At 32.9% G+C, this 23,441-nt stretch overlaps 1 protein-coding gene and 1 long non-coding RNA gene across 4 annotated transcripts in view; both read left to right on the plus strand.

The window, feature by feature from the left end:
- LOC121390578 (genetic suppressor element 1-like) overlaps positions 1 to 23,441 on the plus strand; it is a 70,320-nt gene that overhangs the window by 25,260 nt on the left and 21,619 nt on the right. For all 3 annotated transcript variants that reach the window (XM_041522427.1, XM_041522429.1, XM_041522428.1), the window contains exon 2: positions 22,052 to 22,114. In XM_041522427.1, coding sequence (XP_041378361.1) covers positions 22,052 to 22,114 — 63 coding nt within the window. The remainder of the gene's footprint in view (positions 1 to 22,051; positions 22,115 to 23,441) is intronic.
- LOC121390579 lies at positions 8,553 to 13,718 on the plus strand. The gene is made up of 3 exons (XR_005960229.1): positions 8,553 to 9,616; positions 11,540 to 11,590; positions 13,601 to 13,718. It is a non-coding gene; the product is annotated as an uncharacterized LOC121390579 (long non-coding RNA).

Raw genomic sequence — 23,441 nt, forward strand, 5'->3', positions numbered from 1 at the left:
AGCCAAAATATTAGCCAAATGGAATTTTTATTAGCCATATTGAAAATGCTTTAGCCAATGTTTTTTTACACAGTACTGTATAGAGTATTTATATATGAATATGCAAATGTATCTTTTTCAGCTAATTGTGTACAAGCTGGAATAAATAGGAATAACAAAACCTCAATGGGGGTAGGGGCAGTTAATATATTACTTCAATTTTTCAGCGGGGGTGGGGTTGGGATGGGATTATGCAATATCTTCAGAGTTTGAAGCCAGTACCCCATACACCCACCCCCACTTCTAAGGCCTATGACATTAAATTAACAAACATACAGAAATATGGGGGTGGGTAAATGTTTATGGATGGTGTTGTTTTTTTCTTTCTTCCTTTTTTCTCAAATAAAAATTTGAGAGCTTTTTTTTTTTTTTATAGAGCTCATTATTTCTTTAAATAGCAATCTTTGTTAGTTTGAATTGCTTTTTTTTTCTTTTCTGGTTTTTTTTAAGTGACCCATCAATTCCCCACCCCAAACAATTTCATAATTTGTGCCACGTTGTCGCTGTTGATTTCAGCGTCGTGTTAAATGCTTGTTGTGATTTCTGCTTACAAAATACCTGGGTTAAGAATGCCGACTTCACAGTATACTCCATTTATTAATCCCCCCCCCACATGTCTTTCGGCCCTGAACTGGCATGTGTATTCAAATTGACACGCATTGTCGGTTTGTTTTTATTACTTTGGTTTAAAGATTTTACAAAGTAAAAATAACAAGTTACAGATCTTCCAGACATTGCTGTCATACATGTTGAATGCATGCCGTTAAAATTAATAACTGTGATTATTAAAATAAGCAAACATTATAAGGCCTACGCTGTATTTTGCATTCTCGTTACCGGTCGCGAGGTCGCTAATATTTGGTAGTATTATTAATTATGTTTGAGGTGTCGGATACATTATGTAACCGTTTGTTCACATCAGAAGACAGAAAATGGCTTAGCCCAAATTTTAGCCACTTGTAAATTTTATTAGCCATTTTTTGTAAAAATTAGCCAATGGCTAATTTGGCTACTGACAGCGCGAGCCCTGCTGATATGAACCTGAAATTCAGCAATAACACAGATAATCACTAAAATACAGGCTAGCGATTTTCGAAGCTATCTTAGAGCTACAAAATCATAACTACACACGTATAGCACATGGTTTAGTGACATCATGTAGCTAATTACAATGGTTTTACGATTCCATATCACTAAGATACATTTGTAGATTCCAAAATATGGGCCCAGATATTTAAAATTTAATACATGTAATTCGCTTTAAATATATATATATTTTTTTTTTACAAATCAGCATTGTTTGAAGTTCCAATATACATTGTATTTATACATGTAGATCTATACAATGTCATGTAGAAAGAAAGAAATGTTTTATTTAACGACACACTCATCATATTTTATTTACAGTTATATGGCGTCAGACATATAATTTAGGACCACACTGATATTGAGAGAGGAAACCCACTGTCGGCACTTCATGAGCTACTCTTTTCGATTAGCAGCAAAGGATCTTTTATATGCATCATCCCACAGACAGGATTGCACATACCACGACCTTTTATGTACCAGTTGTGGTGCACTGGCTAGAGCAAGAAATAGCCCAATGGGCCCACCGACGGGGATTGATCCCAAACTGACTGTGCATCAAGCTAGGGCTAGGGCTACATCTCACACACACACACACACACACACATGTCATGTAGAATTCCATATTCTACCACTACCTGATTCCAATTTCCATCACTGCACACCCTTTGATGTGAAAACCTAAGCTGGCTTATGAACAAGATGTCATGGCAATAGAAAACAGAGCTTGTGTGTTTAATGATGTTCAAGTACTCTGTGGGCTTCATTAACAGTTTAATGAGCAAACACCGGTGTTTGATGCAGGCCTGTTCCACACCCTCAGTCTGTGTACACGATCCATAGCCTGTTTGTGTACACCTGCATTATGTTTTAAATAGCTATTGTATGTTCACCTACGTGTATGTGCATTCATTGTTTTATTACAGCACTATATTTATGTACATGCATGTATATAGATATGTATAGTCAAACATTGTTAATGGGGTTATTGTGACCGCGCAAGCTTGTTTCAGTTTTAACTTAATAATGTTCTTCTTTCTGTCTCTGTCTCTCTCTCTGTCTCTGTCTCTGTCTCTCTCTCTTTCCTCTCTCTCTGGCTCTGTCCCTCTATGGCTCTGTCTCTCTCTCTCCTCTCTCTCTCTCTCTCTCTCTCTCTCTCTCTCTCTCTCTCTCTCTCTCTCTCTCTCTCTCTCGTGATAGTACTAAACCAAATAACTTCCAGCTGGGTCAAAGTTCGAGGTGCACCGAACTTTTGATAGAGAAGTGAACACCACAAGTCCTGTGATTGGTTATAAATGTGAGTGTGTCTGTTGTAAAAAAAATTAGTTTCATCTGGGCTAAAAATGTATGCAATTTTATTTCATCTAGTACCACTGTGTCAAGTAGCCTTGTGTTTGGAACATGTATGGGGTACCTGTAAAAAAAAGTACTCAAATTTTGTGCGGAACTAGGGTAGTCATAGACGCTACCCGTTATCTCAGAAATGAGCAGCTTGACACCCACTTTTTTGTGATTCACTTTAAGGGTGAGGGGTGGTAGTATTTATATCCGTGACGTTTATGTTGATTGATACGTTGCAGGTAGGAGTTTTAGCCACATATGTTACTATTGTCGTCTATGGGATTTGATTTGGTAGTATACACCCTATAGTACATATTCAGTGCATAATAAAAAATATTATGATTTTGTGATTTTATTTAATTAAACTATACTGGTTGATTAATTAGCTGTCACTGGACCACGCAAGTTCACAATGACCTTGACCTTGACACTAATCACTGTACATGGCTCTGAATGGAGTTTGAATCAAAGTTAGCACTGAGGAAAAGTTGGTTTTGGCCTATAATTCATACTGTAAATATTTCAATAATTTCTTTTTACGTGGTATTTGACTTGCCATATACAACTGCTCTTAAATATGGTGTTATATATAGGCAACCTGAATTAAGATTTTAATAGCAATTTATTTTTATATTAAAAATAACATATGTCAATAGTGGGTTAATGTCTTTAGTTTCCATTAACATAGTTAATTTTTCATGTATGAAATTCTGAAAACTCAAATTTGTAAAGAACTTGATTTTTATTGTCATTTTGACATATTTATAGGGTGCTAAGTTATATTTTAGACAAGTTTGTAGTTTTATGCAAAATTTAAAATAAATTTAAAGAAAACCTTCACCAAAAACATAATTAAATTTGTTGTCACTATTGTGCCTTCTGTTCTTAGTTATACATAACAATAATCTTGTTAAACATACCTTTAGATTTCCAGATCAAATATTTTTTTTTAATAATCACTTAGTTTGCTCTCATGAAGACCATTTTAGGTTTATACTGGATTCAGAACCTATTTTTTTCAGATTTGATTATCTGCCTTGGAGAAAGTTGGTAATTTATTTTATTGTTAAAGCTGTATTACCCAATGTTACTAGCTAAATAAAATGCTGGATTACTGATTGTAGAAATACATCCAATATACATATTGTATTGATCTGGATTAGAAATTAATGCAATAAAATAGATGTTCGGGTAATTATGTCATTTAAAAGTAGTTTTTCAAAGTAATTAATCAAAAATAAATGTGTGAAAGCTGGATGATAATTCCAGATATCACAAATATTAAAAGCTCCAACTACAGTAGGCTACAAATAAAATATAGTCAGGAATATGGGTGGCTCCCAGTGGTTTTGATGGTTCATTATGAAAATCAGCATGGCCGATGGATTTGAAATTCCCACACCTTGTAACTTGAAGACGGCCACACCCTGCATACAGGATTTCCTCCCAACACTAATGTCCAGAACATTAAGTTATTACTTCATACAGGTACAGTCATGTTGGTGTTTCCTTCCTCAGACAGTGTATTTTTTTGATACTGATATTTCTTTGATGTACCTGTTCAGGTCTCCTAATCTAGGGGTCAGTCAAGTGCATGTGTTTTAATGGAATACTTTAAAGGAGTAGAGGTACTCTGACTATCTTTGTTGTCTCTACATATATACCTGAGTACACACACCAAACTGACAGTAAATATCTTCAGGAGTTTTATTTTAAAACATTTTGTTGTTTAATATGACATATTGCATTTGTACAAAACTGTATACAATATATATGCCTTATGAGGTGTACATTATATTAGGTTGCACTGTAGAAACAACAGTTTCAGTGAGGCTGTCACTTTATGTTAGAATACACCAGATCCTGGTTGTCATAAAAACACATAGCTGGACACTTTTTGAAAAATGTATATTATCAGTATAGGTAGTACTAAACCAAATAACTTCCAGCTGGGTCAAAGTTCGAGGTGCACCGAACTTTTGATAGAGAAGTGAACACCACAAGTCCTGTGATTGGTTATAAATGTGAGTGTGTCTGTTGTAAAAAAAATTAGTTTCATCTGGGCTAAAAATGTATGCAATTTTATTTCATCTAGTACCACTGTGTCAAGTAGCCTTGTGTTTGGAACATGTATGGGGTACCTGTAAAAAAAAGTACTCAAATTTTGTGCGGAACTAGGGTAGTCATAGACGCTACCCGTTATCTCAGAAATGAGCAGCTTGACACCCACTTTTTTTGTGATTCACTTTAAGGGTGAGGGGTGGTAGTATTTATATCCGTGGCGTTTATGTTGATTGATACGTTGCAGGTAGGAGTTTTAGCCACATATGTTACTATTGTCGTCTATGGGATTTGATTTGGTAGTATACACCCTATAGTACATATTCAGTGCATAATAAAAAATATTATGATTTTGTGATTTTATTTAATTAAACTATACTGGTTGATTAATTAGCTGTCACTGGACCACGCAAGTTCACAATGACCTTGACCTTGACACTAATCACTGTACATGGCTCTGAATGGAGTTTGAATCAAAGTTAGCACTGAGGAAAAGTTGGTTTTGGCCTATAATTCATACTGTAAATATTTCAATAATTTCTTTTTACGTGGTATTTGACTTGCCATATACAACTGCTCTTAAATATGGTGTTATATATAGGCAACCTGAATTAAGATTTTAATAGCAATTTATTTTTATATTAAAAATAACATATGTCAATAGTGGGTTAATGTCTTTAGTTTCCATTAACATAGTTAATTTTTCATGTATGAAATTCTGAAAACTCAAATTTGTAAAGAACTTGATTTTTATTGTCATTTTGACATATTTATAGGGTGCTAAGTTATATTTTAGACAAGTTTGTAGTTTTATGCAAAATTTAAAATAAATTTAAAGAAAACCTTCACCAAAAACATAATTAAATTTGTTGTCACTATTGTGCCTTCTGTTCTTAGTTATACATAACAATAATCTTGTTAAACATACCTTTAGATTTCCAGATCAAATATTTTTTTTAATAATCACTTAGTTTGCTCTCATGAAGACCATTTTAGGTTTATACTGGATTCAGAACCTATTTTTTTCAGATTTGATTATCTGCCTTGGAGAAAGTTGGTAATTTATTTTATTGTTAAAGCTGTATTACCCAATGTTACTAGCTAAATAAAATGCTGGATTACTGATTGTAGAAATACATCCAATATACATATTGTATTGATCTGGATTAGAAATTAATGCAATAAAATAGATGTTCGGGTAATTATGTCATTTAAAAGTAGTTTTTCAAAGTAATTAATCAAAAATAAATGTGTGAAAGCTGGATGATAATTCCAGATATCACAAATATTAAAAGCTCCAACTACAGTAGGCTACAAATAAAATATAGTCAGGAATATGGGTGGCTCCCAGTGGTTTTGATGGTTCATTATGAAAATCAGCATGGCCGATGGATTTGAAATTCCCACACCTTGTAACTTGAAGACGGCCACACCCTGCATACAGGATTTCCTCCCAACACTAATGTCCAGAACATTAAGTTATTACTTCATACAGGTACAGTCATGTTGGTGTTTCCTTCCTCAGACAGTGTATTTTTTTGATACTGATATTTCTTTGATGTACCTGTTCAGGTCTCCTAATCTAGGGGTCAGTCAAGTGCATGTGTTTTAATGGAATACTTTAAAGGAGTAGAGGTACTCTGACTATCTTTGTTGTCTCTACATATATACCTGAGTACACACACCAAACTGACAGTAAATATCTTCAGGAGTTTTATTTTAAAACATTTTGTTGTTTAATATGACATATTGCATTTGTACAAAACTGTATACAATATATATGCCTTATGAGGTGTACATTATATTAGGTTGCACTGTAGAAACAACAGTTTCAGTGAGGCTGTCACTTTATGTTAGAATACACCAGATCCTGGTTGTCATAAAAACACATAGCTGGACACTTTTTGAAAAATGTATATTATCAGTATAGGTAGTACTAAACCAAATAACTTCCAGCTGGGTCAAAGTTCGAGGTGCACCGAACTTTTGATAGAGAAGTGAACACCACAAGTCCTGTGATTGGTTATAAATGTGAGCGTGTTGGTTGTAAAAAAAATTAGTTTCATCTGGGCTAAAAATGTATGCAATTTTATTTCATCTAGTACCACTGTGTCAAGTAGCCTTGTGTTTGGAACATGTATGGGGTACCTGTAAAAAAAAAGTACTCAAATTTTGTGCGGAACTAGGGTAGTCATAGACGCTACCCGTTATCTCAGAAATGAGCAGCTTGACACCCACTTTTTTGTGATTCACTTTAAGGGTGAGGGGTGGTAGTATTTATATCCGTGACGTTTATGTTGATTGATACGTTGCAGGTAGGAGTTTTAGCCACATATGTTACTATTGTCGTCTATGGGATTTGATTTGGTAGTATACACCCTATAGTACATATTCAGTGCATAATAAAAAATATTATGATTTTGTGATTTTATTTAATTAAACTATACTGGTTGATTAATTAGCTGTCACTGGACCACGCAAGTTCACAATGACCTTGACCTTGACACTAATCACTGTACATGGCTCTGAATGGAGTTTGAATCAAAGTTAGCACTGAGGAAAAGTTGGTTTTGGCCTATAATTCATACTGTAAATATTTCAATAATTTCTTTTTACGTGGTATTTGACTTGCCATATACAACTGCTCTTAAATATGGTGTTATATATAGGCAACCTGAATTAAGATTTTAATAGCAATTTATTTTTATATTAAAAATAACATATGTCAATAGTGGGTTAATGTCTTTAGTTTCCATTAACATAGTTAATTTTTCATGTATGAAATTCTGAAAACTCAAATTTGTAAAGAACTTGATTTTTATTGTCATTTTGACATATTTATAGGGTGCTAAGTTATATTTTAGACAAGTTTGTAGTTTTATGCAAAATTTAAAATAAATTTAAAGAAAACCTTCACCAAAAACATAATTAAATTTGTTGTCACTATTGTGCCTTCTCCCTTACGGAAATAACCTATACAAACTTATAAGTGGAATATACTTTACTTATACGCCACTTATAAGTTACCTATATATTGGTATAAGTGAAGTATCAGTGTGTATAAGTATAAGTGAAAAAAATGGTTCATTGATACTTCACTGATACTCCACATATATTTCACCTATAAGTGGTTTATCAGTGGTATAAGTGAACTGGAATTAAGACATTTTTTGTTTGTTTCTATAAGTGAAATATAAGTGAACAATTAGTTTGGAGATAGTCCTTTTGCAAAGGAAATGATGTGTTCCAAATGAAACGAAGTCCAAAACATTTTCATGGTTATTTTTTAAAAATTCATAACTTCTCACAGGATTTATCGAATTCATTGGGAGCAGTGGCTAAACAACCAAACATACATGTAGCAGATTTAGATAGTATTTACGATAATTTAAAAAAAAAAAAAAAAAAAAAATGTTGGGGTGAAAGTGAGGGGGTAGTATGGGATAATTACAAGATATATTGATACATATGGTTATATATGATTAAAACAGGATCATCTTGTAATTATCCCATACTACCTCCTCACTTTCAATAGACTCCCCCAGGTGATCCCCATTAGAATGTTTATCGATCACAGTATGGATTTATTTTAGAGGGTGGGGGGCTAAAAACAAAATATTACAGGGTAGGCTACCACTCACATCTCATATATATATATATATATATATATATATATATATATATATATATTGCTTCTAAATAATAATATAATTATAATTTCAATTAAATAATAAAATAAATAGTTTAAAAAAAATAAAGTCAACAAAAATTGTTTTTAAAAAAATCATAATTATTGTTAATTTGTTGTTATTATAATAATACAGACACACACTACATATGGCAGTTGTCTCACACCCACACCACCACTTTTTTTCTTTTTTTTTACCAGATAGTGTGAAAATAGGCACAAAAACCAAATTAAAATGAATTGATATTACTATAACAGATTGTGCCCCTCCCCCCCCCCCCCCCCTTCCTTTCAGGTATCATTACTTTTGGTCTATTATTTATTAAGATTGATTTTGTTTTGGGTTTTTTAATCTGAATTTTCACACACATAATAATAAAAATGTTAGTTTTTTTGTTAAATCACAAGGAAGAAAAATAAAGTAAGCTGGTATATCACTCCCATCCCTGGTCCTCACAAATCCATTTATAGAAACTACAATCCATAGGCAAGATTTTTTTTTTTTTTTTTTTTTTTTGGGGTGTGTGGGCGAATTCTTCGTGATGGGATCATCACAACAACAAAAAAATACCCACACCTTTAGGTAACGTTATCTATATTCGCTAGAAAAAATATGAGCTTTGGTATTAAAAAAAAGAAGGAAAAAAAAGGTGATGCCATACGCACCTCTCCCACCCCCCCCCCCCCCCCCCCCCCCCCCCCCCCCCACCCCCATGCGTACGGAACTGTGTTATGTCGCATACATAATCCGACTAGATCTGTTTTAATATGTATTTGCAAACGTAATTACTTTCATTTATAATATAATAAAGACAGTATAAAATTATGCATAACACTGGCTCTTGAAAATGTTTAGTGAAATCTTTACACAGGAATCTGTACATTTAAATTCTATTTATTTATAATTCAATTAATTGGAATCTGGATAATAATTACGTTGTGTTTTGTTATTACATTGTTTATTTCATTATATGCAGAGTAATCATTTATAATGCTTAACAGACAGAAGGCCACAAAGGCGCTAGATTAGTACATAATTATGATAATAATAATAATAATAATAATTATTATTATTATAAGTCTGTGTCGTCTTAAAAGACGAACGAAGGTTAAAAGCGATAATATGATTGGTCGGTTCCTAAACAGTCATACCTGGGATTTGATTGGCTTAGAGATAACAACAGGAAAAAACGCGCCATTTGCAGTTTGCCAAAATAAATTTAATAATAAATAATGACAAAAGATTGTGTATTTTGCATTATGAATTGGATTTGAGATCGTTTTGATTGAGCAGAAACAATCACAGTTTATTACCGAATACTTGGCTATGGCGGAAAATGAAGAACTTCGATCAAGTTTCGGATGTCCTACTATTTTCGTCACGTTTGGAAGGAAAAAAAGGTAAACATGATTTTACTATTTTCTTACTTATTCTAGACACCTTTAATATATAGGCCTAAGTTGACATCTTTAACTGTATTTGTTCTAATATTGTATGATGTTTGATGACAATCGAACGAATGTAACGTGTTCTACATGATGCAGAAAATTTCCAAAATGGCCGATCAAGGCATATTTTTCGGGGGCAATTTAAATACACATAGATCACATTGACATCATAAATAATACATTTAAATGCAAAATAAATATTTTAAGATGCCAAATTGATGCATTTATTACAGAAAAAGTGTTGTTATTTCACCGATGGGTACAGATTTTTACAACGATAGTAATGCTTTTTTGGGGTGATTTAGGTCACATGACCAGTTTCACGTACTCTGATAGGTCAGCAGTCTTTGTTTACAAATTAATTTAGTTTTAATTTGTTTAATTTATTTAAAGTATCACAAGTAGCAGTCATGTTTCATTTTACTTAGTAATATATATTGTTTTTGGGTACCATATGTTTCGGTCCCCAAACCAGTTCGCCCCCAGTCAGTTCACCCCCAACTATGAGGGTTCGTCCCCTCCCCTAATATTATGTTGGGTAATAAAAATGATTTTGGCTTAGGTAATTGGTTGTTTGGCAAGTCTTCCTTATTCCCCCCCCCCCCCCCCCCCCCCCCACCACCACCACCACCACCAACCAACAAATTATAAAAATATTTGTTAGAATCAATGTACGGTTAGAGATAGTTATTGATCTTTTTTTAAAGCTTATAAAACATTTTGTTTTATAATTTTAAGCAACATAATGTGTACCGGTATATTTCATAATCCTTTCTGGTGATCAGGCTTGGGATCACAAAGTCATGCATTCATGTTTTTTTCGTACATGTACAAAATTAATTATTTGAAAGTAAAATTTGGTTTGGGCTACAATAAACCTCAATTGTTTAGGGTACCAGACGTTTCTCCCCCAAATCGGATGTCAGTTCGCCCCCACAAAGGTACCAGTTCACCCCCATAAAGATTTATATGTATTAATTAATTAATTAAACTGGTGATTATGTCAAATGTGCCCGGACTGACTCAGGATCCAACCAAATTGTGGAAAGATGACAATCCCTCCCCTCTAAGAAAAGAAACACACACACACACACACGCGCACACACACGGTTTAACATGCCTCTAAAGAAAAATACAGTAATTGTTTAAAAGTAACAAATAATTGGGATTTGGGGGCGAACTGGTACATGGAGGGAACAGGCCAAACTGGGGGCCAAACGTCATGGATTCATTGTCTATACAAAAAGTAAATTTGTTTTCTTTAAAGACACCACTAGAGCACATTGATTTATTAATCATTGGCTATTGGATGTCAAACAGGTAATTTTGACATATAATTTTTGAGAGGGAACATGCTAAAAATTAATTAGTAGCAATGTATTTTTATCTATGCACCATCCCACAACAGGATACCACTTACCAAGATGAAATACATACGAAATCGTGCAACAATTGCCAATCGATGCATACTTATTGTTTGCTGAGAATATATATAAAATTAAAATATTTATACCATTATATTTTGTGTTACCTGTTTACTCCTCTGTTCACTTCACCCCCAACTGTCGGTATGGATGCCCCCAAATATTTACAACACATCTTTGTTTGCATTTTGTATTTATATTATAAAAATTGTTTCATATTACTTTGACTGGGGTATGGTATCAAGCCTTTTCGCCCCATGCCAGTTAATTTCTTTTCAAAACGCTTGTCTTCTCTTTTGAAAAAAACTCTTAAACTGGACACAGGAAAATTCTTGGATAGGATATTGACATACCTTTGTGGATGGATTGGTTTGCATGAGGATGAAATGGACATTTATTTTGATTACAAGAAACACAAGTTATATATATATTTTTTATTTTATTTTTCCAGAAAAATCGTCAGCACATTCTGGTCATCATATTATGGAAATATTTGTGACTGGTATGTATTTAACAAACAATAATCTTGTTTTAAGATGCATGACTTGATGTGTAAGAGGTGGTCGTTCAATGTCATAAGCCATTATACATAATTATTCAGAAATGTTTGATTATACCAGATCACTTGGAAATTAACTTTAACATGTGTTATCAGGTTAGTAGAAAATGCAATCTCTGCATGACAGTTAGTTGGTAATTTTTAAAACATCTATTTCAGGATAATAACTTTTACACTTTCCTTAACATTAGAATATTTTTTTTTTTTCAATTCTTCCTTGTCCGCCCATATTCTTGAGTGAGCATCTTGAATTAAACATTTTAATAATAAAAAATAACTTCCAGTTTACATTTGAACAGCATCTGACATCACATGTATGGTCACTGACAAGCATACAGGGCTTTTTCTCGTTCTAACCAGTGCACCACAACTGGACAAAGACTGTGGTATGTGCTTTCCTGTCTGTGGTAAAGTGCATATAAAAGACCCTTTGCTGCATTAGAAAAGCTGTAGCTGACTACGAGTCAGAATTACCAAATGTTTGACATCCAATAGCCGATGATTAATTAATCATTAATTAAGCGAGAAGAAACCTGCTACAATTTTCCATTAGTAGCAAGGGATCTTTTATATGCACTATCCCACAGACAGGATAGCACATACCACAGCCTTCGATATACCAGTCATGGAACAAGAAAAGCCCTAAGGGTCCATCGACAGGGATCGATCATGGGTCAACCGTGCATCAATCGAGCGCTTTACCCCTATAGCTTGAAAGGAGTTGCATGCAGTTCTATGATGTACATGTATAGAGGCACTGATTTTCCGCGATCGCGGAATCGCGGAAATACCTATCTGAAACAGAATTCCCAATTTTTTTCCAACACATTATTTAACTTTAGCGCATTTGATTAATTAAAATTTATTTTTCGAACTAGAAACTATGGACACCGACATCTGCCTGTGCTACGCTACGACACTAGTACCTTTGTATGTTACGTCAAATGTTTAATGTAGAGTATCTAGACGTTTTACCAGTCGTGTTTTCTTCGCTTATTCCCGACGATTTAACGGGGAAAAACGAACATTGTGAGCTAAAATTGTCCGATATTTACTCAAGTGAAAGATATATTATGTTATGTTTGCTTATTAATTTTTAACATTTGCGGCATTGCCATATTTCCGATCTCACAAAGGAATGCCATAATTGCATATTGTATGCCAGGCTTTGTTCAAAATAAATTATACAAGGGAAGTGGTTTATAGTGTGATCGTTTGTAATTATTTTCCCGATCATATCGTAAAGAAAACCGAAAATGTCCGAAGTCTGTCTCGTGGGGTATTCGTGGTTAAATTTAAACCAAAAATAAATACAAACTACTGACATGTTTTGCCTCATTGCATATTTATTTATTTTATACCAGCAATTAATTGCGGTGTGTGTGTGTGTGTGTGTGTGTGAAACAAACACAGAATTTGTTTAATACTGAAACGGAAAAAAACGGAATTTGTAACATTATGAAACGGAAAAGGGAAAAATCTGAAACGGAAAATCAGTGCCTTTACATGTAGTTGACATGTACAAACTAATACATGTAGACAAATGTATGTTGTTGTTTTTTTAAATTCCAGTCCAACACCCTTTATCTTTTTGTAATAGTTTATATTTTGTAGGCCTGAAAATTGGTACAGATTCTTTTGATTCAAATATATATCATGTATTTTATTTTTTGATTTCTTCATAATTAAAATTAAAGGTCAACATTGAATATTTCAAAGTCTGTTTTATCCTTGAGATTTGATTGATACCAGGTAAAAAAGTAAACTTGAAAATTTAACTGAAAATTAGTTTGTTTTCTCTTGAAATTTTGATTCCCCACACCTGAAACTTGGTATGCTATGATTCTCTAGGGTAGTCTTTTTAAAACTAACAGAAAGAACTAAATGTTTACATTAATAATAAACAATAGCTAATTACATAGCAGATCTATCCAGACTACATTTGTTTTTCAGAATCCCATCTGAATGTTGGATGACATATATCAAGATGACACTGAACAGGACATAACTGAGGAAAATGGATGTGAGATAATCCAATCTAACAGTTGGAAATAAATATATATAGTATTTATAAAATATTTGTTTGCATATACTGTTCAGATATATTAGTGAGTCAGAATGAAACATCACTTTGTTTGTTAAGACTATTGTGCTTCAATTTTTATGTTTTGTGGACAGCCAGTTTACAGATAGGGTGTGTAAGCGGTGGCATTAATACAGCAATTGCCCGAGAATATTGAAATTTGGCCTCCAAGGACAGATTGCTGCCTATTTTCATTTGTTTAATGATTAGTTCATCACCAACTGCTGGATGTAAAAAATTAAATTGATAATAATTCTGACCCATAGTCTTCAGAGGAAGCTCTCTACATGTTTCAAAAGCAGCAAGTCATCTTTTATATGATCAGGACAGAACATACCACAGCCTTTGATATTCACTTATATTTCACATATAAATACTTCACTTATACAGCGTTTTTGTAAAATATCAGTGAATCACTTATACTTCACCTATACTTTACTTATACAGCAGTTTCTGTGAAGTATCAGTGAATCACTTATACTTCACTTATACAGCGTTTTTGTAAAATATCAGTGAATCACTTATACTTCACTTATATTTCACTTATAGTCTTCTTTTTTTTAAATATCAGTGAATCACTTATACTTCACTTATACAGCAATGTTTGTAAATATCAGTGAATCACTTATACTTCACTTCTATTTCACTTATACAGCAGTTTCTGTTAAATATCAGTGAATCACTTATACTTCACTTATACAGCAATGTTTGTAAATATCGGTGAATCACTTATACTTCACTTATATTTCACTTATACAGCATTTTTGTAAAATATCAGTGAATCACTTATACTTCACTTATACTTTACTTATACAGCAGTTTCTGTTAAATATCAGTGAATCACTTATACTTCACTTATAAGTCACTTATATATATCTAATACTTCTGTTAAATATAAGCGAATGACTTACACTTCACTTATATATATGGTTAACACTTCACCTATATGTCACATATACTTTATAAGTATAAGTGATACCTCATTATAAGCATACAAAATCCTAATCGTTTACTTATAAGTCACTTATACTTACCCAATGTTACTAGCTAAATAAAATGCTGGATTACTGATTGTAGAAATACATCCAATATACATATTGTATTGATCTGGATTAGAAATTAATGCAATAAAATAGATGTTCGGGTAATTATGTCATTTAAAAGTAGTTTTTCAAAGTAATTAATCAAAAATAAATGTGTGAAAGCTGGATGATAATTCCAGATATCACAAATATTAAAAGCTCCAACTACAGTAGGCTACAAATAAAATATAGTCAGGAATATGGGTGGCTCCCAGTGGTTTTGATGGTTCATTATGAAAATCAGCATGGCCGATGGATTTGAAATTCCCACACCTTGTAACTTGAAGACGGCCACACCCTGCATACAGGATTTCCTCCCAACACTAATGTCCAGAACATTAAGTTATTACTTCATACAGGTACAGTCATGTTGGTGTTTCCTTCCTCAGACAGTGTATTTTTTTGATACTGATATTTCTTTGATGTACCTGTTCAGGTCTCCTAATCTAGGGGTCAGTCAAGTGCATGTGTTTTAATGGAATACTTTAAAGGAGTAGAGGTACTCTGACTATCTTTGTTGTCTCTACATATATACCTGAGTACACACACCAAACTGACAGTAAATATCTTCAGGAGTTTTATTTTAAAACATTTTGTTGTTTAATATGACATATTGCATTTGTACAAAACTGTATACAATATATATGCCTTATGAGGTGTACATTATATTAGGTTGCACTGTAGAAACAACAGTTTCAGTGAGGCTGTCACTTTATGTTAGAATACACCAGATCCTGGTTGTCATAAAAACACATAGCTGGACACTTTTTGAAAAATGTATATTATCAGTATAGGTAGTACTAAACCAAATAACTTCCAGCTGGGTCAAAGTTCGAGGTGCACCGAACTTTTGATAGAGAAGTGAACACCACAAGTCCTGTGATTGGTTATAAATGTGAGCGTGTTGGTTGTAAAAAAAATTAGTTTCATCTGGGCTAAAAATGTATGCAATTTTATTTCATCTAGTACCACTGTGTCAAGTAGCCTTGTGTTTGGAACATGTATGGGGTACCTGTAAAAAAAAGTACTCAAATTTTGTGCGGAACTAGGGTAGTCATAGACGCTACCCGTTATCTCAGAAATGAGCAGCTTGACACCCACTTTTTTGTGATTCACTTTAAGGGTGAGGGGTGGTAGTATTTATATCCGTGACGTTTATGTTGATTGATACGTTGCAGGTAGGAGTTTTAGCCACATATGTTACTATTGTCATCTATGGGATTTGATTTGGTAGTATACACCCTATAGTACATATTCAGTGCATAATAAAAAATATTATGATTTTGTGATTTTATTTAATTAAACTATACTGGTTGATTAATTAGCTGTCACTGGACCACGCAAGTTCACAATGACCTTGACCTTGACACTAATCACTGTACATGGCTCTGAATGGAGTTTGAATCAAAGTTAGCACTGAGGAAAAGTTGGTTTTGGCCTATAATTCATACTGTAAATATTTCAATAATTTCTTTTTACGTGGTATTTGACTTGCCATATACAACTGCTCTTAAATATGGTGTTATATATAGGCAACCTGAATTAAGATTTTAATAGCAATTTATTTTTATATTAAAAATAACATATGTCAATAGTGGGTTAATGTCTTTAGTTTCCATTAACATAGTTAATTTTTCATGTATGAAATTCTGAAAACTCAAATTTGTAAAGAACTTGATTTTTATTGTCATTTTGACATATTTATAGGGTGCTAAGTTATATTTTAGACAAGTTTGTAGTTTTATGCAAAATTTAAAATAAATTTAAAGAAAACCTTCACCAAAAACATAATTAAATTTGTTGTCACTATTGTGCCTTCTGTTCTTAGTTATACATAACAATAATCTTGTTAAACATACCTTTAGATTTCCAGATCAAATATTTTTTTTAATAATCACTTAGTTTGCTCTCATGAAGACCATTTTAGGTTTATACTGGATTCAGAACCTATTTTTTTCAGATTTGATTATCTGCCTTGGAGAAAGTTGGTAATTTATTTTATTGTTAAAGCTGTATTACCCAATGTTACTAGCTAAATAAAATGCTGGATTACTGATTGTAAAAATACATCCAATATACATATTGTATTGATCTGGATTAGAAATTAATGCAATAAAATAGATGTTCGGGTAATTATGTCATTTAAAAGTAGTTTTTCAAAGTAATTAATCAAAAATAAATGTGTGAAAGCTGGATGATAATTCCAGATATCACAAATATTAAAAGCTCCAACTACAGTAGGCTACAAATAAAATATAGTCAGGAATATGGGTGGCTCCCAGTGGTTTTGATGGTTCATTATGAAAATCAGCATGGCCGATGGATTTGAAATTCCCACACCTTGTAACTTGAAGACGGCCACACCCTGCATACAGGATTTCCTCCCAACACTAATGTCCAGAACATTAAGTTATTACTTCATACAGGTACAGTCATGTTGGTGTTTCCTTCCTCAGACAGTGTATTTTTTTGATACTGATATTTCTTTGATGTACCTGTTCAGGTCTCCTAATCTAGGGGTCAGTCAAGTGCATGTGTTTTAATGGAATACTTTAAAGGAGTAGAGGTACTCTGACTATCTTTGTTGTCTCTACATATATACCTGAGTACACACACCAAACTGACAGTAAATATCTTCAGGAGTTTTATTTTAAAACATTTTGTTGTTTAATATGACATATTGCATTTGTACAAAACTGTATACAATATATATGCCTTATGAGGTGTACATTATATTAGGTTGCACTGTAGAAACAACAGTTTCAGTGAGGCTGTCACTTTATGTTAGAATACACCAGATCCTGGTTGTCATAAAAACACATAGCTGGACACTTTTTGAAAAATGTATATTATCAGTATAGGTAGTACTAAACCAAATAACTTCCAGCTGGGTCAAAGTTCGAGGTGCACCGAACTTTTGATAGAGAAGTGAACACCACAAGTCCTGTGATTGGTTATAAATGTGAGCGTGTTGGTTGTAAAAAAAATTAGTTTCATCTGGGCTAAAAATGTATGCAATTTTATTTCATCTAGTACCACTGTGTCAAGTAGCCTTGTGTTTGGAACATGTATGGGGTACCTGTAAAAAAAAGTACTCAAATTTTGTGCGGAACTAGGGTAGTCATAGACGCTACCCGTTTTCTCAGAAATGAGCAGCTTGACACCCACTTTTTTGTGATTCACTTTAAGGGTGAGGGGTGGTAGTATTTATATCCGTGACGTTTATGTCGATTGATACGTTGCAGGTAGGAGTTTTAGCCACATATGTTACTATTGTCGTCAATGGGATTTGATTTGGTAGTATACACCCTTGTGGATACATTTTTTCTTCTATTTTCTTATTTGATGTTGTTCCCTTGCCACCGGCTGTTATGTTTAATTAAGTTTTCAAAATATGTTAAGCTTTCTGCCAGAAATTAATTTGAGGGAACGTAATAAAAATAAAACAGATCACAAGTTCCCCTACTATGTGGTTATGGGTCTGAAATCTTTTGAAATTTGACAGTGCATTCATATACTTTGACAAATTTTAAACAGTATAGTTCACTTACTGTAAAAAAAAATGTATCTGTTAATTTCCAAGATTTTAGTGTACATAATTTTACTCTTTGTACCCTCTGGCGGAAACCCTTTGGGGGGTGGGGGGGGGGAGGGGGGGATGTGGTGGATCAATGTAGATAAGCAGTAGAGTGCTCACCTGAGGGGATGTGGATCATTGGATTGATAGGTACATCAAAGGCCATGGTATGCACAGTCCTGTCTATGGGAAAATACATACTATACAAAAGAACAGTTTTTACTTTGGTAATCTTGAATACCGTAATGTGTATGTAGCTACAATAGGTTTCCTTTTCCTTCATATGACTAAGTGTCGAAGTAACCTTAGCTCATGTTAGACACCGAATACACGAACATGTAATCGGAGTTTTTTTAATTTAAAAATATGCTTGTTAAACCTGTTTATAAATCTGTAGATATGCAATTCTTTGTTTATAAATCTGTACATATACATGTAGATAATACTAAGATATGCAATTCTTTGTTTATAAATCTGTACATATACATGTAGATAATACTAAGATATGCAATTCTTTGTTTATAAATCTGTACATATACACGTAGATAATACTAAGATATGCAATTCTTTGTTTATAAATCTGTACATATACACGTAGATAATACTAAGATATGCAATTCTTTGTTTATAAATGTGTACATATACATGTAGATAATACTAAGATATGCAATTCTTTGTTTATAAATCTGTACATATACACGTAGATATGCAATTCTTTGTTTATAAATCTGTACATATACATGTAAATATGCAATTCTTTGTTTTTCGAAGCCAGAGCATATGAGCCTGAAGGTACATTATACAGATGGTAAAATACATACACATGCATATGTATGTTCAGATTTGAAAAATAAGAAACTTTATAGTCACACGGTATGTCAGTTACATTTAATGCATTGCTGACAGATGGTTGAGTGAATACATGGGTTGCCTTGGTAGTGAGTCACTGGACATACCTGTTTTGAACAAGAGTGATAAGTGTGTTTGTGTGGGTTTGTGGAAGTGTGTGTGTCCACGTATGAGTACATTCAATTTGTCAAAGTGTGTGTATGTTTGTCTCTGTCAGTGTGTGTGTGACTGTGTGTCTGTGTAACAGTGTGTGTGTGTGTATATGACAGTGTGTGTGTGTGTGTGTGTATGTGACAGTGTGTGTGCATGTATGTGTGTGTGTGTGACAGTGTGTGTGTGTGTGTGTGTGTGTGTGTGTGTCTGTGTGTGTGTACACATTCATGTACATGTATACTGTGCAGTATTAAAGGTACAGACTCTAGTTTCAACCCGTGAAAATTAAAAATAAGTTTAGTTAATCTACAAACCTGTAACACATTTGGATAAAGTTACAATTAAGTGAAACATGAGTCTGTGACTTTGAAATGATGAAATACCCTCTAAAAATAGACTAAAGCTCGACTCTATAACTGTTACTTCTCAGACAAATGTGCATTTTTAAAATTATGAGAAATGCAGGATGACCAAAAACACTTCAAATTTATGGAAATTGATCATATAAACCATAAAATCTAAATTTCAGTATGATTTCAGTTATCAAAAACGGCTATAATTAAAGTAGTGTTGGAAATAGAATAAAACTCATTTTTGTCAATTATGTCTTTCATATTAAACTGACATGTAAATATTTTGTAAATATCTATTTAATGATACTCTACCTAATTTAGAATTTACTTGTTTGGGCTCTCATTGATATGCAAGGTGGTGTTTACTCTTGAAATTAAAAGAAAGATGTCAGTAAACAGGTGATTTTTGCTCTTTATTGGAGCAGACTATCAAAAAAAATTGATCGATGTGTTAATTTCATTGCTGTTGCAATATCTGAGGGACCGTCTCTGGTGACGGTTTACCCCTATCCCTCTCCAAAACAAAATATTTGTAGACATTTCTAGGCACATTTTGAGCAAAACTGTCAAGAACCATTCTGAATGTGTTATCTATTATACTGGTATAAAAGGTGCAATACATGTATTAAAGGTGCTGTCTCCAGGTTGCACAATCACAGCTATTCCAATTTTTAATTTTGTTTAATTAAATTCTGCTTTAAAATTTACAGACTACACCTTCAACTATATGCCCATAAATGATTCTAACAATATAATTTTATCTACTAGTAGAAATACATTTTTATTGGAGAATCTTTATCACAAACAGATACTCACATATAACTATGATATAGCACCTTTAAGTGGTACGTTGCAAGATTGTGTATATTTCTAATGTACTTGTATTGAATTTATATTCACTAAATATGCTGATCATAAGTAATAATTTATGCTACAATTCAAAATACTCCGTTAATCTGCTGTTTTAAATTAAAAGTTTGTTTACAGGTAAATGAAATTGACACATGTCGATAAAAAAAAATTATAGTCTGTTCCAATAAAGTGCACAAATCACCTGTTTACTGACATCTTTATTTTAATTTCAAGAGTAAACACCACCTTGAAAATCAATGAGAACCCAAACAAGTAAATTCTAAATTAGGTAGAGTACCATTAAATAGATATTTACAGTTTAATATGAAAGACATAATCGACGAAAATCAGTTTTATTCTATTTCCGACACTACTTTAGTCAATAATATGCCTTAGTGTTTAAAAGCTAGGGTAAATGTACATGTGTACATGTATGTCTCTTTATCAGTGATCGATGTACATGTATAAAATGAAATGAATATTTGTTTAATTACACCTCAGCACATTTTAAAATTGAAATATTAATTAAAATATGGCTGTTTGATTTCTCATATAAAAGAAAGAAAAAAGTATGTTTTGTTTAATGACACCAGTAGAGCACATTGATTAATTAATCATCAGCTATTGGATGTCAAACACTTGGTAATTCTGACGTATAGTCTTAGAGAGGAAACCAGTTTTATGTTTCTATTAATAGCAAGGGATCTTTTTATATGCACCATCCCACAGGCAGGATAAGTAACACATCCTTTGCCATACCAGTCGTGGTGCACTGACTAGAATGAGAAATACATGTAGCCTTCTGAAGGGGTTCGATCCTAGACTGATCACACATTAAGCAAGCACTTTACATACAGGTACCACTGGGCTGCGACCCCCCCATGTTTGTTACTCTTACCAAATAAACAGTAAGGTGTTTTCTATATGTATATATTATTCACTTTATCATATGCAGGGCAGTGCATACCACAGGAACAATTGTAATGGAGATCAAGTCATCTCTCACACTGAAGACTGTAAACATAAATTTTTTGTACATTGTCAATGTTCAATAGTTGCAATCATGTACATGTAATATATAGTGGGAACCCCTCTAAAACGGACACCATGGGGACCAAGACAAATTTCCGGTTTTAAGAGGGATCTGGTTTAGAGAGGTTAAGTTCTGTCCTGGGACCTAATTCACTAAAATCTCGCAACTTTGCGATCTCACAGTGCAATGCTAAAAGTCTTGCAAAGAGGATGCTTTGTTCTCTAGCAGAGCCTAAGAGACCTTTGTGAATTAGGCCCCACTGGCTTTTAGAAGGGACTCTGGTTTTGAGGGAATTCCAGTTTACAGAGGGTCCTGTCTTGAGAGGTTTCACTGTAGTAAGATGTTTAACAGCTGGAAAGTAGTTTAATCAATTACATATAATGCATTAGCTAATTTTACTACATAATGTGTTTGTTTTTCAGTGTGTCGGAAGTGGCTAGTTCATGAGGATGGGGCTTTGGCACATGAGTTGCAGAATAATGAAAGTATGTACTTGAAGACTTGTGTTTGAACTTGACCTACATGTATATAGTGTAAATAATATCTAGGAAATTCAATAATGGCACATAGACATGATATTTGAAGAACACAGATGGTGATGGCTAGGTCTAAACGTTTAACATTTATAGACCTGTGTTAAAAATATGCTTGAAACGTACTGCAGCTTTAATGTTTCTTTGTTTTGTTTTGTTTTGTATGCTTGTAAAAATGTTATTTTATTATTAAAGGGACATTCCTGAGTTTGCTGCATTGTAAGATGTTTCCGACTAATAAAATATTTCTACGATTAAACTTACATATTAAATATATTTTCTTGTTTAGAATATCAGTGTCTGTATATTCGATGTGTTTCTGGAAGCCCAAACTGGATTTTGTCTTCAAATAATTTCATACGTACAAAAAAAAGATATTTTAGGAAATAAAATTATGTTTAACCTAGTATAAATATTAGAACGATCAGAAACACGTTTAATATACAACTACTAATATGTTATGCAGAAAAATATATTTGATATGTCATTACAATCGTTAAAAAGTCTCTGTTAGTCGATAACATCTTAAAAATTGCAGCAAACTGACGAATGTCCCTTTAATATCCCCTAAAAAGCATTTTTTAAAATCAAATTAATAAAACATTTACACTATATTTTCTAATTTGTAATGTTTTAATGTAAAGTTTTGTACTGTTTTTGCTAAGATTATTATTTTTTTTAAATTATATTGTCTATTTTATCACTTTCTGAGAAAAGTTCTGAACTGATTTAGCTAAAATTTTGTAAATAGTTACACAAATGTAGGTCCTCAGGGTGGGTGTTTGGGGTTGATTGTGTAATAGGTTATGTGTGCTGGCCTTCAGCATATATTATATTTTCTATTTTGGAGGCCTTCCTATGAAACTTAAGGTAAAAACTCTTAATATTCAAGATTTGAATTCTACATAATATACTGCCTGTTTATATACATCAGTGTAACTCACAAAGTTTTTTATTAGTCCCCTACCAATCCAACCGGAAGGGACTATAGGTTTCATTTCAGTCTGTCTGTCCGTTTATCTGTCCCACATATAGTTTTACATTTTTTTTTTTTATTATTATTATTTTTTTACAATGCCTTGAAATATTGAGTGGAAATGTTTTGTTCAGATTTATATTACCGATAAAGTTTGACTTTCATGACGATTTACCAGTTTTGACAGGGTTATGGCCCTTGAAATTAGGAGATACAGAGAGAAAAACATCTGGACTTTTTTGGCAATGCCTCAGTCAAGATGTTGAGATTAAATGTTGTATATTGCTTTATCATGTACTGTTA

The sequence above is a fragment of the Gigantopelta aegis genome, chromosome 15, assembly GCF_016097555.1.
Source record: "Gigantopelta aegis isolate Gae_Host chromosome 15, Gae_host_genome, whole genome shotgun sequence".
Lineage (NCBI taxonomy): Eukaryota > Metazoa > Mollusca > Gastropoda > Neomphalida > Peltospiridae > Gigantopelta > Gigantopelta aegis.